The sequence below is a fragment of the Accipiter gentilis genome, chromosome Z (assembly GCF_929443795.1).
Source record: "Accipiter gentilis chromosome Z, bAccGen1.1, whole genome shotgun sequence".
Taxonomy (NCBI): domain Eukaryota; kingdom Metazoa; phylum Chordata; class Aves; order Accipitriformes; family Accipitridae; genus Astur; species Astur gentilis.
In genome coordinates, this window is record NC_064919.1 from 49,974,591 (window position 1) to 49,990,925 (window position 16,335).

Genomic DNA, 16,335 nt, shown 5'->3' on the forward strand with positions numbered 1-16,335 from the left:
CTAACAGGGGAAAGCTAATCACTGGCAAATAAGTTTTTGGAGACATAGAACAAACAGGGAGGTAAAGAATGAACTTCTCCCTTTTCTGCCCTTTAAAAACAATCAGAGGATGTGGGAAGACTTTCACCATCAATATAACACTGATGTTTAAATGAAAAATGAATGAATTTAAGTCAGAGATAGTTTAAGTTGGAACACATAGTTTTGGCTGTCTGCATTGTACTATTTCTACTTTACTAGGGAAACAGTGGTTTCAAAGGTAGAAGCACAGGTTTTAGGGGAGGCGAGAGGAACTCCGTATTACTGTATGACTTTCTGTAAAGCATTTAACTTCTCATACTTCACGCCCCTGGAGAAAAAGAATGGCTGCCTGACTTTGTAGGACACCTTAGGTTCCTCCGAGAAAAAAACCCACATCTTTTACATTAGTACATGAGAGCAGTACTTCTCATGCTCACATTCCTTCACAACCTGTAAAGGATCCTCACAGGAGGTCAGCAGGACTGAATTTTATTGACACTTATTCTAAATTTCAGACAAAAGGGAGCACATCTACAGGTTGCCCAAGCCATTGTGGCGGCTCTAAAGGTTTAGTCCGGTGAGTCGCAGTTTGGGCTTGGGCGGACATCGAGTTCTCGCCCACCCCACTCAGGCACCTCCAGTCGCTGGTGGCCTTTGGGCCACGACACGACCAGCCGCATCTTTTCGAGGGCCCCCGCGTGCTCCGCAGCTGGAAGCGCATCCCAGCAAGGTGGCGGCAGCTGTCGGCCACGCTGCGCGGGGACGGGGACAAGGGAGCAGCAGGCAGGCCGTGCTCCTCATCCCGACCACCGCCTCTCCGCCGAAGCGCCAGCCGCCAGCTCTTCTTTCCGAACGCGGTGACCACGAACGGACTTTGGAGGACAGCTCAGCGCCAAAAGACACCGAGCAACCTTCGTAAAGCAGCTGCCAGCAGACGCCCGTAAGGCGCAGCCCCTGGCTGCCGGTGAGGCAGCTTTGGGGCTCTTCTTCTCCCGCTGGGCACCCCGGCCCGCTCCCCCCGGGCGGGCCTGGCCGAGCGGGGCCGCCGGGGCTCTCCCACGGCCCCTCCTCGCCCCCGGCACCCCGCGGGGGCAGGGCTGGGGGGGGGGGGGGGGGGGTCGCGGCCGGTGCCGGGCACGAGGCCTTGCCGCAGGCCTCGCACCTCGCCGCGGTTCCCGCAGCCCCGCGGCGGCCTTCCAGCCCGGCGGGGCCGAGGGGGCAGCCCTCGGGGGCGGCGGCGCCCGGGGCCGGCGGTAGCAGCGGGCCCGGGAGCGGGGGGGGGCGGCGCGGCTGCCATTTCCCCTGGCCCTCGGCGCTGCCGGGCGGGAGCAAGGGCGGGCGGAGGAGGCGGAGGAGGAGGAGGCGGAGGAGGAGGCGGAGGACGCGGAGGAGGAGGAGGGAGGGGAGAGGGAGGTGGCCGAGCCGGAGTGAACTGAGGCGCTCAGCTGCCAACACTCACACACCGCCTGCCGCCGCAGCCGAGCTGCTCCCGGACCCCGGGCAAAAGGGAAGAGAGTGAAGGCGAGGAAAAGCCAGACGCGGGAGAGGAGGCAGAAGATCGCTGGCAGGGGGAAGGAAGTCAGAGAGCAGGGAAGCGCGGAGAGAGGGAGAAGGAGCCCTCCTCGCCGCGGAGGGACGACTTCCCATGTAGCTGGGGGTCAGAGGGAGAAGCTGGCGCTCAGAAACTGTGAGAGAAGCTTTCCAAGCAAGTTACTTAATCCCCGAAGAGCGGCGGGAGGAGGGGACAGCAGTAATCACCGATCATAACCATTATTCCCAACCCCTCATCATTTAACCTCGGGGCGGTTCAATGCACTACTCCAAGCTCTTCCTAGTTTCCTCCTCGGGGTAACTTCGGAGGACGCGCCGCCGGTGCCGCCCGGAGGTGAGGAGAAGAGCCTCGGAAGAAGGAAGGAGAAGTTTTGTGGGGGTTGTGTGCGGAGGAGGAGAAGATGGGCTGGAAGCGCCGCTGCTGCTGGGGAGGCGGAGGCGGCGGGGACCTTCTCTGCCGGCTCACCCTGGTGCTGGGGTTCCTGCTGCCCGCCTGCAGGACGCGCCTGTACACCAACCACTGGGCTGTGCGGATAACTGGGGGGCTCCCGGAGGCCAACAGGATAGCTAGCAAATATGGATACGTCAATATAGGACAGGTAACCCTCCTTACAACTACTTCCGAGCGGGCGCCGGAGGCGCGGCCGGCAGGCGGGCGGGCAGGGTCCGCTGCCGCCGCCGCCGCCGCCCTGCGTCGCCGGGGCAGGGGCAAGGGCAAGGGCAAGGGACGGGCAACTCGGCGGCCGCCGCACGACCCCGGCTCCGCCGCGGGCCCCGCCGCAGCGGCGGCGGCGGCGGGGCGGCCTGCGAAGCCCCCCGCCGCCCCGGCCTCCCGCCGCGGGCCGGCGGAGGTGATGCGCAGGGGCAGGTACACCGGAGCCGCGCCGGAGGGGCCGGGGCCGGGGCCGGGGTCGGGGCCGGGGCCGCTCCCGCGGCCGCAGCGCCCCTTCCGCAGCCAGGTGCGGAGCGGGGCGCGCACCGCGGAGCCGCTCGCGGGCCGGAGGAGGGGGGGGGCGGGGGACCCGGCCGGGGCGCTGCCTCCGCGGCGGCTGAACTTTGCGCTCCGCGCCGGGCACCCTCTTGCCCCCCCCGCCCTTGCAAAGGAAAAAAAAACCAAAAAACAAACAACAAAAAACCCCAAACCAAACAAACAAAAAACCAAAACCCAAAAACGCCAATACCGGAGCAGCTCGTCCTGCCGCGGGCGCCCGTCTCCCCGGCAGCCAGGACGTGGCAGCTGCGGCCGCCGGCCTGCCGCGGGGGGCGACCCGACCCCCCTTCTGGCGGGGCGTGCGGAAGGAAAAGGTGACAGGGGTGGCCCCGGTGCCCCGGGGCGGCTACCGGGCGTGCGGCGGCCGCCGGGGTCCCGCGGGGAAGGGCAGCGCGCCCGAGGAACGCCGGGGCCACCGCGGGGCTGCCCAGGGCGGGAGCCGGCCCGCCCGCTGCTGCGGCCCGCGCTGCTGTCCCACAGCCCACCCGCTTTCCGCCGGCTTTGCGGTGGAACGAGGGGAGAGAAGAAGTCGGCTCTCGGGTGCCGGCGCTGTAGGCAGAGCTTCCCCGGCCCGCGCCCGGCCGATTGGGCAGCACCTGGGCTCTGCGGAGCCCGCCGATGTTTCGCTAGAGAACACCTGAACTGGCTAGATCCAGAGATCAACCCGTGAGAAAATTCTTGGATCCAGCCAGGTCCAGGAACTGCAAGTGAGGAAACCCCTAGTTCTCGCTGGATCGCATCGCTCTGAAAAATCTCCCTGACCCCCCCCCCCCCCCCCCCCCCCGACCCCCCTCCTCCCCCGCTCCAGCTAGGCACAGGTGCTGTTCAAAATGTCCTAAGATCACTTTTTCTGACAGAGTTTGTGCCCAGTATCCTAGGATTTCCTAACAGTTGTCCTCAAAACATGAGTAGTGAGGTGAGTGCCTAGAAAATAAACAATTCCATTGCACGCTCTGGTGTGAACATCCAAGCACAGTCTTTCTAGACAATAATTTACACTACACGAACTGAAAGTTTAGAAATGAGCATTTACAGGTACAGAAGGCTTCATCTTATACACGGGATTCACAAAAACGCAGCTGCATTTACACAACAGGCCTTTTACATCAACCTGATCGAAGTGAGAACCAATTACTGTTTGTGTTGTAGAATGAGTTCCCATGTACTGCATCATTGACTCAAAAGTTTGAAGCACACATCTCAACCCTTCCCAGTCGTTGCAAGCCTGAATAAGACAGCTGTGCAGACTATGAAGATACATAATTTACATAAGAAAAGCTGGAAAATGACACTGAGATAGCACAAAATGTGATGTGTAAAGCTGCAGTTACTTAGAAAAACTGAGTACCAACTTCCCTGTTGGAGCACTTGGGCAGGTAGGCGATGTTATTCCAAGCTGGAGGCACAAAAATTCAGGAGGAAGCTTTCATATGAAAATTGAACTCCTACCTTGAAACTGCCGTTTAGGCATCCAAGCACATTTTTTTTTTTTTTTTTTTTTTTTGCATTGATGTCTTTCTTTTTTGTCTTACACACATTTTTTGCTCAAGGTGTTTATATTCCTATCTGGGCCCTTATAGCGCCGAAATAAGCAACAGTTAGCCGGTTGGAGGATGCGCTTCTTCCCCTTTTGTCTTTTGTCAGGCCCGCTGGCTAACTCGGGGCCTGCTTTTTTTATATCTTGAACATCCAAACCTCATGTCGAATTAAGGAAGAAATGTAGTAAGCCACTATTGCTTCTTATGTGTCAGTGAAAGTGCCATGTATACACCTATGAGATATTAATAATGGATACATCATTGATCAGGTATACAGGTGGCAATGAGAGAAAATAGAGACTATAAATAATGAAAAACTGGAAAATACATTAATGGGTATGTAGATGAAAAGAGAGCATATGTGAAGGGAGCCAATACTGTGACTTAGTTATGCAGATAGGGGGAGTGCAAGTAGAAGATGAATATAGGAATGTTAAATGGATGCATGAGAAAGAAAACTTAAGTTACAATATTAACTAGACTGATGGGTGATTCCTCATATTCTGACTGTAACCAGCCTTTAAGGACAAGAAGCAGGCAGTGGGCATATGTGAAGAAATTCCAGAAAGCTTCCTGTATGTATTTTAATTTGGAGTAACTGGGTGCTAGTTGTCATTGTGCTGTGCCAACATAGAGCTCGACACTCTACCATTATAGTTATGTCCCCTAAGAAGTGTCATGCATCTGCACAAAGGCTTATGCAGAGTTTTCTTTCATGGGTATTTTTTTACGATGGCCAGTGTTAAGTTTCGGATTATTTCATGCAAAATCATCTCCAAATGATATTTCTGTTATGGCATGTTAGCTAGTATCTTGGTGGTCAGTCTAGTGTCTGTTTGTTTATTCTCAGCTAGTGCTTATACAACTTTCATCAGACTGACCTGGTTGCTAGATAGAATTTATAATTTGAGAATTCAGAGTTCATTAAATAATCCAAATAGCTGTGGTCTGACCATACATAGTTTAACATGTAAATATATGGTTCAAAGCCTGTGTAAAAATAATTCTATAACTCCATTTTTTAAAAGTACAAAAAAATGTGCGTTGTTTTCTTTGAAGCTTATCAGTCACTCTTTGTAGACTGTACCACTTGATAAAGCTGGGTAAAGGCAGTGACGTATTAACTTTTAGAGAAAGGAAGACAGGAACAGTCTTGGACTGATGAGTTAGATTTGCCTGTAACAGGCTTTTTTGCATAGATTTGGAAAAGCAGGAAGATATTTGACACAGAACAGGAAGTGCAAAAGGATATGAGAATGGGGCAAGAATCTACTGTTTTTTATTGAGAGACAATTGCAAGCAATTTAAAAATGTGTATTTGGTATGAGATGTTGAAAGACATTCTCTTAGCTGAATACACTATGAAAACACTGAAAGAGATAACTAGTAAGCAGAATTCTCTGTTAGAGGCAGGACTTCACATGCTTAATGTCTGTATATGGTAGCAGCTATGGCCAGGCAATTAAGCTTTGGTTTTGCAGATAATATCTCTTCTAAGTAAGCTGAAATATTATAATTGAAGTTTCAAGTGTCAGTAAGAGCTAAGCTGTTTACTTCTGCTTGAAAAAGGTAATTACAAATGTCATAAAAATGCAAATCCAAAAATAATCTGAAATAGATTTAAAAAAACCCTGTGTATTGCATTAAGCATAATGTTTTTGGTTAAATTAAAATTGTGAGCTCACCTCTAAGAAGAAAGTGCAAAAAACTAAATCCATATCCCACTATGGCTGGCCCAAAGAACCGACTCAGTACAAATGACCCAGAAAAATAATGGAATTAAAATATTCAAGATAAGAGGTGGTGAAATTGTGTATAAAAGATGAAAGCCAAGTAGGTGCAGTTGCAAAGTTGCCAACCAGGAGTATTCTGACAACAGGTAACTGCATGATTAGAGCTGAAGGCAGTAGTGGAAAACAGAAGGGTTCTGAAGGTCTTATTCTTACCGGCCACCCTGTTAATTTTGCATGAGTGGAGATGCAGGGTGCTATGGAAGAGAGAGAGTTTAGGGTAGCTTAGGAGTAAAACAGTCAAGAGTAGGCAACATTTGGGTTGTGTTTGTGGAAAAATGGTATTGAAAGGTACCTTAAGTTGATCAGTGGACACAAGAGAGTAGACCCAGGAAGGCTGGGCAACAGCGGACAACATCCCTTCTCTCAGTTTTTGTTATTTGGTGCATTCCTGGTAACAGGTGGAATTTAGCTTTTCCTTTTTTTGGTGCTTGTGTGATTTGGAGAATATCCAGTTGAGTCTTGAAATACCTCTTAAGTCGATTTTCATTGCCACCTTGATGACAGGAAAGCTACAAAGCCTACCTGAATGACTGGACGAGTCAGTCAGAAATAGCTGGCAGAAAGGGATGTTAAAAGAGGCCGTGGGATCACCTGCTGGTGAGCTGTTGAGAACTCCTGCAACTCACAGCTTCTGGTAAACTCCTGTTGCTCTCAAACTTCTTCTGTGACTTCCATCTCTTGTTACAGAAATTTGAAGCTATAGCTTCTCCACTTATTGAAAAGAGGAGTTTTCTGTTAATTTTTAGGGGACACGGCACAACAAAGAAAGAATCCTCTTTTACTCTGTGTTTCTCCAGGCTACATGTTCTGGTTCTTGTTTCCTACAAATTGCTCCAATGTACTGCTCATTTATCCTGTATTTCCTTACCATGACCGATGTGAAGTTGACGGTAGACATTGAAGCTTGTTCTTCAAAGACATTTGAATTCTTGCAGTGACTCTAGTGCCATTGTCATTAATTTTCTTCATCTATGGCTTGGAAAATCATAGGGCAGCAACTTAGACCTATCGTTGTATCAACTGTTACTCAGTTTCTGCTGGAAAACTCTTTTCCCCACAGGACTGAACAAAGGTTATGTATCACAAAAACAGAGGCAGCAGATCCCTTTACTGACTGACACAAGTGGGCAGGATATCCTTTAGAAAGTCAGTGATTTTGATTGCTGCAGTTAGTGCCACCAGTTTGGAGCTTCTGATTTGGACGGTAGGGCCCGCTTGAGCTGACACTCAAATTAACGGGCCTTCATCTAAGGCCTGTTAAAGGCCTGTCCCATAACTTTAGGCTTGAATACTTGGTTACTGGTAATGTAATTTCTGTGACATAACCACAGCTGCATTAAAGACAAGGGAGGAAACACAGTGAAGCATCAGTATAAGCTACAAAAGAATCTGCCCAAGGTCTGTGTTTCACTGGGCTTTAAAACAGCAGAAATGTGTAATATCAGGACATAAATGAATAGAGTTGACTTTTTTTTTTTTCCTTTTCCCATGTATTGCAGGGGTTGCTGGCCTACCCTTGAAGTGCAATTAGTAGTTTCTCTAGTGAGTAAATCCTTGTCTCATATTAAAAAAATTGCCTCTATTCTTTTTGCAAGGGTCTTTTAAGAAAGTGGTCTGGAATAGCAAGCCCTCTGGGATTTTGATAAGGTAGTATAACGCAAAGCAGCCAAGGAGTTGTTCTAAGTTACATGCTGGATGGAGCAATTTGGAGTATAATGCATCCTCCAGCAGCTCCTTGCTGACATATTTTACCCTTCTGTCTTGCAGTGTCTGCACTAAGCAGACCTTTCTCTTAGAGCAAAGTATGTGTCACTGACTTTCGGGAAAGTTTCTTTTGCTGTTCACAGCTGCTGAGGGTTAAACGTATAGTCTGTGTAGCATTTTGTACAATTGGCATAAATATTATGACTGTGTTGACAGCGTGGTGATTCCTTACTATACAGTGAAAGAAGGAAGCTTTATTTTGATACAGCCATGAAAATTAAGGTATACTGATATGTCATCTTGATGCCCATTAATTTCCTTGTTTCTTGTAAACACAGCTTCTCACTGGATATAAATTTGTGGTTTGCTGCTAAAAGAACCAGCTTATAGAGGCATGACTTGTGAAAAATCTGAGAAGCTGGGAATGCTACTCTAGGCTCCAGTGCTGAAAACTTTTGTGCTTTTGAGCTATTGACTTAAGCTTTTTCCCCTCACTCCTTCATTTATATAGATAAAAGAGGAGGAGCTCCAGTAACTGACTGGGCACATGCAGCTATTTGAGTTTGGATTGTGTGTGGGCTTCAAAATAAGGAATGTTTTCTAGGCTTGTGCTCTTCTAGAAAGTAGTGCCTCATGAGTTGCAGGTTGCTGTCATCAGGTGCCAGGAGTTTCTCATTCAGGCAAGGGACTTTCTTTGAAGGTGCAGAAGAGCAGGAGAAACAAACAGCTGATACCCCAAAGGTGATGGAAGAATGGAAGAGATGAAGATATCTGTGGCTCCAACAAGGGAGAGAAATGCTGCATTAATTAGCACAGGAGTAAACTTTAGATCCTTCTAATTCCTTTTTCTTTCTTAATTCTAGGCAGGGCTTGAGGATGGGTCAGCACTTTTGAAGATCACATCTTTCCTCTCCTAATTGTATTCTTCAAGTAATTCTTCTTTTCTGATCTCTTCCAGGGTCTAGTGGCCTAATTCCCACCCTTGGCAAGTGACAGACTACCCTTTCCCTCCAGTTTGCTCCCTGCAAGGAATACACAGTGTTTGCCAAAAGACATCTAAGTGTGCTAAGCTTGAGGTGTGGCCTAGGAGTCACTGTTAGATACACAGATGTGGTTTTTTAGATAATGTAAATGCTGATGTGATTTGCTGAAAGGTTTAGTTGTTTTGTTTTGTTTTGTTTTGTTTTTTAATTGGAAGTTTATAGATTTAAAGCCAGCAAATCACACAAAGAATTAAAAAATGTTAGTTATTTTCAAACCTGAGGTCCCATTGATGGCACAGAGAAGGTGGTGTGTAACAACATCAATTGATCAGAAAGAAAGGGAGAAATGGCTGGTTTCCATTTTCCAAATCTATTCTTGATGGGAGGCAAAAAAATTTTGCAAACTAAGTAGCTGAAATTGGAAAACTAGAAAAAAAGCATTTAGTTAAGAGAAAAGGGAGCTTATTTTAAGATAAAGAGCCTGAAGTAAAGTTGTTGTCTTCAGCAAAGGAAGCAGTTTGCTACCATAATCTTCACCGCCTTACATGGATCACTCAGAAAAGCGGAATGGTAGGCCTCTGTGTGCAAAGATGTTCAGCTACCCCAGAATAATAATATAGACAGTTAATAGAACAGACATGCTGCTTAAGAGCCTGTGTGGTCACAGCATTGAAACAGAATATACTCTTACTAAAATTTAATACCTAGGATAAGTTTAATGAAGTCCTGAGTATTAAAGATGCAAGTACCAGACTACGGTACTAGAAGAATAAGCTAGGTGTACTCTAAGCTGTATGCACATGTAGATGTAGTGGGGTTACACAGATAGACCAAGGAAAATTGAATTTTCTTTTATTCATGTCAGAAAAAAGTACATTTAGGGACTGGTAGAGAATAACCACCAAATAGAAAGATCTTTGGAAAATGTAAGCACTGAAACAACATTCTTGTAAATGCTCACATGCCACAAAAACAGAAAACCAGCACATAGTGGAGAATACAAAGGGTATGCCATGGCTAATTACTTCATACTTAGCCGTAGTTCTCTTGTCTGTCTGGTTAAAAGTGAGAGGGAGGAGGGAGAGAGAGCAGAGCTTACTACTACTAAACGTGAGCTTTCATTAGGAGATGGTTGAAGAAAAGGTTGTGCCAAATGGGTTCTGGTGATAGAGGCAATCTAACAGTCTTTGTATGTTGTTACAAAATGAGGGAAGATGAGAATCTTGTTTAACAGCATAGTAGTCAAGCTACAAATTATGTGATGATTTTTTGTTTAAAGCCCTTAGGGAGACACACACTAAATTATACTTTTAAGAATAACAGTTAGTTGCAAGCCCAACTTACAAATGGCAATGTTTGCGGGAACTGCCTGTCTCAAATAAAATACATGAAGTGGACCAGGCCAGATTGAAATGGAAGAACCAGAAGAAATCTGTAAAACACACTGAGGTAAATCGGTAGTGTATCGTACCTTTGGTGTGACAGTGGTCATGTGTGGTATGACATGACCTCTTGCTTACAATAGATGACAGTTGTAGAAGTGAAGGGCAGGGGGCTCATCTCTACAGATCAGTTTGTCCAGTGCAGTGCCCTTGAGGAGGATCAGCTATGCCCACATCTTTCCTGGCAGATACTTAACCAGTTTTCAAAGGTCTTCAGTAAGGAAGCTCCACAGCGCCAGGCCATGGTCGATTCTAGTCGCTCATTATCGTCTTTGCCCCAGTGAAGTCTCAACTCTCTCTCTCTTTCTGCAGTTCAAAGCCTGCATTTCTTGTTTCTCTATGAACATACAGAGTAACAACATTGGAAAAGTTGTATAGTTCCACTCTTCCTGCCACCCACCTTTATCTTCTTTGATCCAAGCCCAGTCTTTTCCTTTGTTTCATACGGGTCAGGCTTTCACTGATCAGTCTTCCTGTTTGACTCTGGTCTTTCGAAGTGATCCTCATCTTCTTGAGCAAGGAGCTGCTAGAGCATTACAGCTGAGTACAGCATAAGGATTCCTTCAGCTGTGTTCGGGACAGCCCTCCTATTTTTTTGCCCATTATGGTGTTTGTCTATCCTGTAGCCATTTGACCTAGTTGACTTAGTTCAGCTTGTGATCTGCTGTGGTTCACAGATTGCTTCTGCCAAATTCCTAGCCCATTGTTCTCCAGCCTGAATTTGGTCCAGTGGATTATTATTGATTAGGTGTAGTGTTTTGCATATGTCTTTGCTGAATCTTGCCCTGCTTTTCTAGACCTTGTTTTACAGTTTCAGTTTGTTTTGAATTCTGTTCCTGCCCCTCAATGTGCTTGCAGATCCTCTCTGCTTCTCCATGTATGTTATGTTTAATAGGTGTCTTTCCTATGCCAATATTCAAGTCACTAGTTGAAATGTTGACCAAAACAGTTTCTAGAGGAGCTCTGCCAGGTAGTCATTTGCTGCCCTGCTGTAATAAATAGATTTATCAATGTTACTTACATAGTTTTGACCTACTGTTCCATAGTTTAATTTTGTGCCCTACTTCAGGAATTTGAAGGGGACTGTTAATCAAGTAGTACTTGAAGATAGATACAGTTTTCAATTTGCAAAGCATCAGCTCAAATTAAATATAAAAATTGCAAGGATATTGGATTGGACTAGATCATCAGTAATTGCTATAGTATACCTTAAGGTGTTCATAAATGGATTTTTCACCCCCCTTTTAAACAAGTCTAAAACTAACCAGTTTTAAAAGTGGGTTTGGTACCTGTCCTCAGTCTGGAAAGCTTTTTTGTGTGTGTGGTGGCTTCCAACTTACAGACTGAATTTAGTTATGGCCACTATATATCTGTTCTTGTGTTTAAGTGGCTCGTCTGTTTCTCCAGCACATTTGCAGGGGGAACCAGCCTTCACTTTTGCTTTTGTACCTTCTGGTTTCCTGCTAGAAGATAGGCTTCCCAGTCCCATGACCATCCCAGTTGCTGTGTTTTGTGGCATCTGTTTGCCTTGACCAGAAAAGACTGCCAGCTTGTATACAACCTCCCTACTGCTTTGTACAATGTCATAAATAATTCTCTAGGCTTTGTCAGGCAAGGTATTTCCAGTATCATATTTGCATGTTTTGCAGCTGTGTTCTGTGGTTCTGTGATTGACCAGTATATCTTTCTCTTCCTCTCTAAATGATGAATTGTAAAATCAAAAATTGGGGAGATACATATGTTAGCTGTGGATGTGAATAAATCATATAGTCACTAGTGAGGAATTGTGGTGCTCTTTGTCACCTGCCAAACACAGGAAAAAAATGATCAAACAGAATTTTGCTTCCCAGAGATACATAGTTTAAGACAGTAAGTGATTATCTGGCAACATACTGGACCCAATTTGATTGATATTTGCAGAATGAAAAACTCTTCGGAATGAAACGTTGGCAAGTCTGGAAGAGTATCAGAGCTACACCATGAAATCCTGCCAGAATAGCTTGTTGTGGAAATTCTTGTGGATTACATGATAGTGTATGATGGAGATGAGATTGTAAAAGGCACGTTAGCCAGGCATGATCATGGATTATATAATTGTAAACAAACTAGGAAAGAAAAAAATTCTAAGCACAGGTTTCCATATAGAAGGAATCTGCTCCCAGGGAGACAGCCAGCTTTTAAATGAGGGATAACCATCCATGAGGGGCCACTTTTGTCAAGTTTCGGGTTTTCCCCTTTTTTTTTTTTTTTTTTTTTTTTTCCTCTAGAGACATTTTTGTGCCAGCAGGGAATAGGCCTTACTTATGTTTGTTTTCCAGGGCCAAACCGAAGTTACAGAGATGTTACAAGTCACAATTAAAACCTTTGCTACATGCTCTTATCATTCTTGTTCAAACTGTAATAAAACCACTGGATTTTGTGCAGGAGTGCTTAGTGGGCAATGAAAGTGTTACTGAGTAGTGCTGTGTGGCTGAAATTCAAGCCTAGAATTGGATAATGTTTCCATTTTTAAATATTTAGCTTAATCAATGGAAGCATGTAGTCTCCTTTCTGACATCAAGGGCATAGAGAAGTAGTTCCTATAACATTTTTCTTCATGTGAACAGCCTTTATTCAAATAGACCTGTAAGGATGCAAGGCCATTCTGGGTCAGCTAGAAGATCCACCTAACCTGCCTGGCTATGGCAGTGGTGTTAATTTGCTGTCTGTGGGAAAGAATGAACAAAACGAGCATCTGATGCTTATCCCTCATACTCCTGTCAGCTGTTTTCAGCTCAGGAGACTGCCTGAGCTGGATATGGTTTCTACATACTTAGAAATTCTTGATGGGGTTTTTTTGCCCAGATGCTTGTCCAGTCTTTCAAATAAAAGTAAACTTTCAGCATCCACAGTGTTCTTTGGCAAGGATTTTAAAAGTTTGCTACTTCACTGCATGAAGGACCACCTCTCTTTTGCTTATTGCTTACTAGCTTCACTTGATGACTGATGAAAATCAATCTCTGTCCACTCTTACGCCATACATGATTTTTTTAGATTTCTAGTATTTTGCCATAAATTGTGTCATATCTAGACTGAAGAGGCTTAGCTTACTTAGCTATTCCCCATACAGAGGGTGTATGATATCTTTGTCCATCCTTCTTCTCCCACTTGGAAATTTTCCAGCTCTGCTATGTCTTTTTTTTAATAGAGGGGACTAGAACTGCACACAGTACTTGAAGTGTCGCAGAACCTTGGATTATTCCTATGGTGCCATGTTGTTTGCTTTATTCTCCGTACTTTTATTGATCATATCTAGTATGTCATTTGCTGTTGGAACTTCTACCAAGCTGAGTTTCCATGGATTAGTCTGCCATAACCTTGAGATCATCACTCCTCAGTGGTACTGGGCAGCTCAAAAGAGTTCATTTTAGTGTGAGGTTAGGTCTGCAGATCAGTTCGTCTACATTTGTTGGCACTGGATTTCATTTGCCATTTTATTGTCATCACTCAATTTTGCAGGGTCCTTCTGCAGCTCACACACAGTCAGCCGTAGTCTTTACATCTGTGATTGTTAACAACAGCTGACATCTACACCTCATTGCTCGCTCCCCTTTCTATGTAAATTTTTTTTTATGAAATAGTGTGGGTCCCAGAAGAGATTCTACCATGAACCTCAGCAGAACTCCAGCAGGGACCTCCACCCATTGCGAGAAGCTAATTGATTTTTATTAAACAAATAACTAGTTACTCCTAAGCTTTGTTTTCACTCTTTTAACTGATTGCTTGCTTCTGCAAAGACCTTATGCCATGGATTCTTAAATCCTTAAAAGCTATTGGTGAAGGACATTGTTAAAAGCCTTTTAGAAGTCCAACAAGAGTCTATCTATCTACCCATCTTTATATGCTTGACCTCTTCAAAGAACACTAATAAATTTGTAAGGCAGAATTTTACTCTGTTTAACTGTTTCTGTAGTGGTCATTATTTATCCAAGTGTTCATTAATTATGTTCTTTCTTACTTTCTACCCAGTTGCCTGGTAGTGACTTGCAAGTCCATAGCACTTCAAATCTCCTTTTAAAAATTGACATCGCATTTGCCACCCAGCTGTCCTGAAATGTGAAAACTGTTTTTTAAGTAACAGATTTCATGCCACTGCTCCTATTGCTTTCAATTACTTTAATTTACTGAGTGTTTTTATTCAGTGTTCTTATTCATCCGTATTCCTTCGACGCTCTGGATTGCGGCATATTTGTACTTCAAGTATCATATCTCTAGTAACCCATCTGAGCTGGACTGAAGCAAACAAATCAATCAAATGCTAAACTTCGAAAAAAAAGTCAATGCTTTGTGAGTATGCTGGGCTCTAGTGAGCCAAGCATGAATGAACAGCAGTGGCAGGGCTTTAAGCTCAGAAGGTTCCCCTGCCCCTCTTGGAAATGGGTAGCACTGCTTCCCTGCAGGAATGGACTACAGAATAAGCTCTGTTTCCTCTTGAGCAACCAAGCCTCATCCTGCATAAGGAGCAGTAGTTTTACCAGTTGGGAGTGGAGTCAATGCAGATACCTGAAACAGTGTTTTACAGCTCAGATTAGCTTTTTCTGCTTTTAAAGAAAACCAATTCTCTCACTGGACCTCAAAGAGAGTCTCTGAAATTTAGCTCAGCAAAGTATTCAGTTGCAGTTTGTAAAGGCCTCAATAACTTTTTAGTATGAACATTAGAAATGTATTTGCAGGTACCCCAGTTGTATCAGAAAGTCTGACAGACCAGGTGTGTCCCATCACCACCACACAACAACAGCTCCAGCTCTAACTAGCATGACAGTATTAACTATGATACTGTTTTCAGTTTTCCTCTTGAAAGATTCCCTTTTGCTCCATTGTAAGCCAAATCATTCCCCTTCCTTGGGTCAAAAGTACAACATTAGTAGGACTTTATTCACACCTATTTGAAGTACAAGGTCATTTCAAGAAAGGACATGTATGACAATATCTGGGATTTTCTTGATGCTCTTGACACGTGCCCATCCCTGCATTACTGTCATTACTCCTTTCTGCCTGTCTGATTAAGCAATACTTTTGTTTCAGCTCAGAGAATTTTAAATATCCATTGTCAGTGAATGGACTCTTCCTGATAATTCTTAGGCCAGTGCATGATGATTGTGGCCAACTGACAAATCACAAAGCCATCGCCTGAGTAAACTGATAACCGGAATTAAACAGAATCTCTGAGACTTGCTTTCTAAAAGAGTTAACCAGCTCGTGACCTAAAGGGGCTCTGGACTGTGTTGGCATCACAGGTCTTATCAATAAATGGTTCTACCATTGCAAAAAATGGCTCTTTTGGAAGCCTTCTTCTATGTAAATACCATTCCCACCTTGTGAAATTTGAGTAATTTCCATTTCTTGCCTGGCAACTACAAATATTAATCTGACACATTTAACTGCACAGTGAACAATTTTAGTGGTGGCTGGAATCTGTGTTGATTTCCTGATGATTCTGAGCTTGTAGGACTCATTTGACATGAAAACAAATGTTTCAAAATGGAAATGCAAATCCATTTATAAAGAATACATGGTTTTCTCCAGTTCATTGCTAATATTCTAACTGGTTTTTTTTCCATATTTCAGTATTTTCAACAAATATACATTAGAAACATTTCTCCTTTCTCCAAGAAAATCTACTTTTGGGTACACAGCTAAGCATTCACTCAGTTCTCAGATTATAAGATTCTGGTCTCCAAACAAGAAGACCACTAAGGAATTTTCCTTAAATGTGTGAAATGGACAGCGTATGAAAGCTGTGACTTGTTTTTCATTGGTTTTAGTAAATTTAGATATTTCATCATGAATTGGATATCAGCTCTTGATTTTTCTGTGTAGTCTGAAGTAATTTAGAATCTGGTATATGACCCTAGGCATTAGGATGCTAACAATTTAAAATGTAGGCCTCACTGAGGTCTGAATTAAAAAAAAAAAAAAAAAAAGTTTCTTCATTAAGTGCTTATTGCAGCTCCTATTAAATACAGTAGAAGATCCCACTGATTTCAGTGAAAGCTGAATTGAACCTTAATCGCTCTTCTGGCACTATGGAAGTTGGTACAGCAAGAGAGACCTGTGTATATCTGAACTAATACGTCACTTTTTTTGTTGTTGTTGTGATTGCATGTAACTACTTTAAGTGGAATATTACATGACTATGCTAGAGTTAATAGTCCCTTGGTGTGCTGTAATATATTTTTTAAATCCTCACTAAACATTGGTTATGATGATGTTGAAGTTTTCTTTCTTACTAGGTGTGAATGCTACATAACGCAGTCATTCTGGGGATTATTT

The 16,335-nt window shown here is 44.5% G+C and overlaps 1 protein-coding gene across 2 annotated transcripts in view; it reads left to right on the forward strand.

Annotated features, from left to right (window-relative positions):
• The first annotated feature begins 1,448 nt into the window (after positions 1 to 1,448).
• Positions 1,449 to 16,335, forward strand: part of PCSK5 (proprotein convertase subtilisin/kexin type 5) — a 256,599-nt gene continuing 241,712 nt past the window's right edge. The window contains exon 1 of one of the 2 annotated variants that reach the window (XM_049795548.1): positions 1,449 to 2,171. In XM_049795548.1, coding sequence (XP_049651505.1) covers positions 1,974 to 2,171 — 198 coding nt within the window. In that variant the 5' untranslated portion in view covers positions 1,449 to 1,973. The remainder of the gene's footprint in view (positions 2,172 to 16,335) is intronic. The other variant, XM_049795547.1, reaches the window with a different exon arrangement.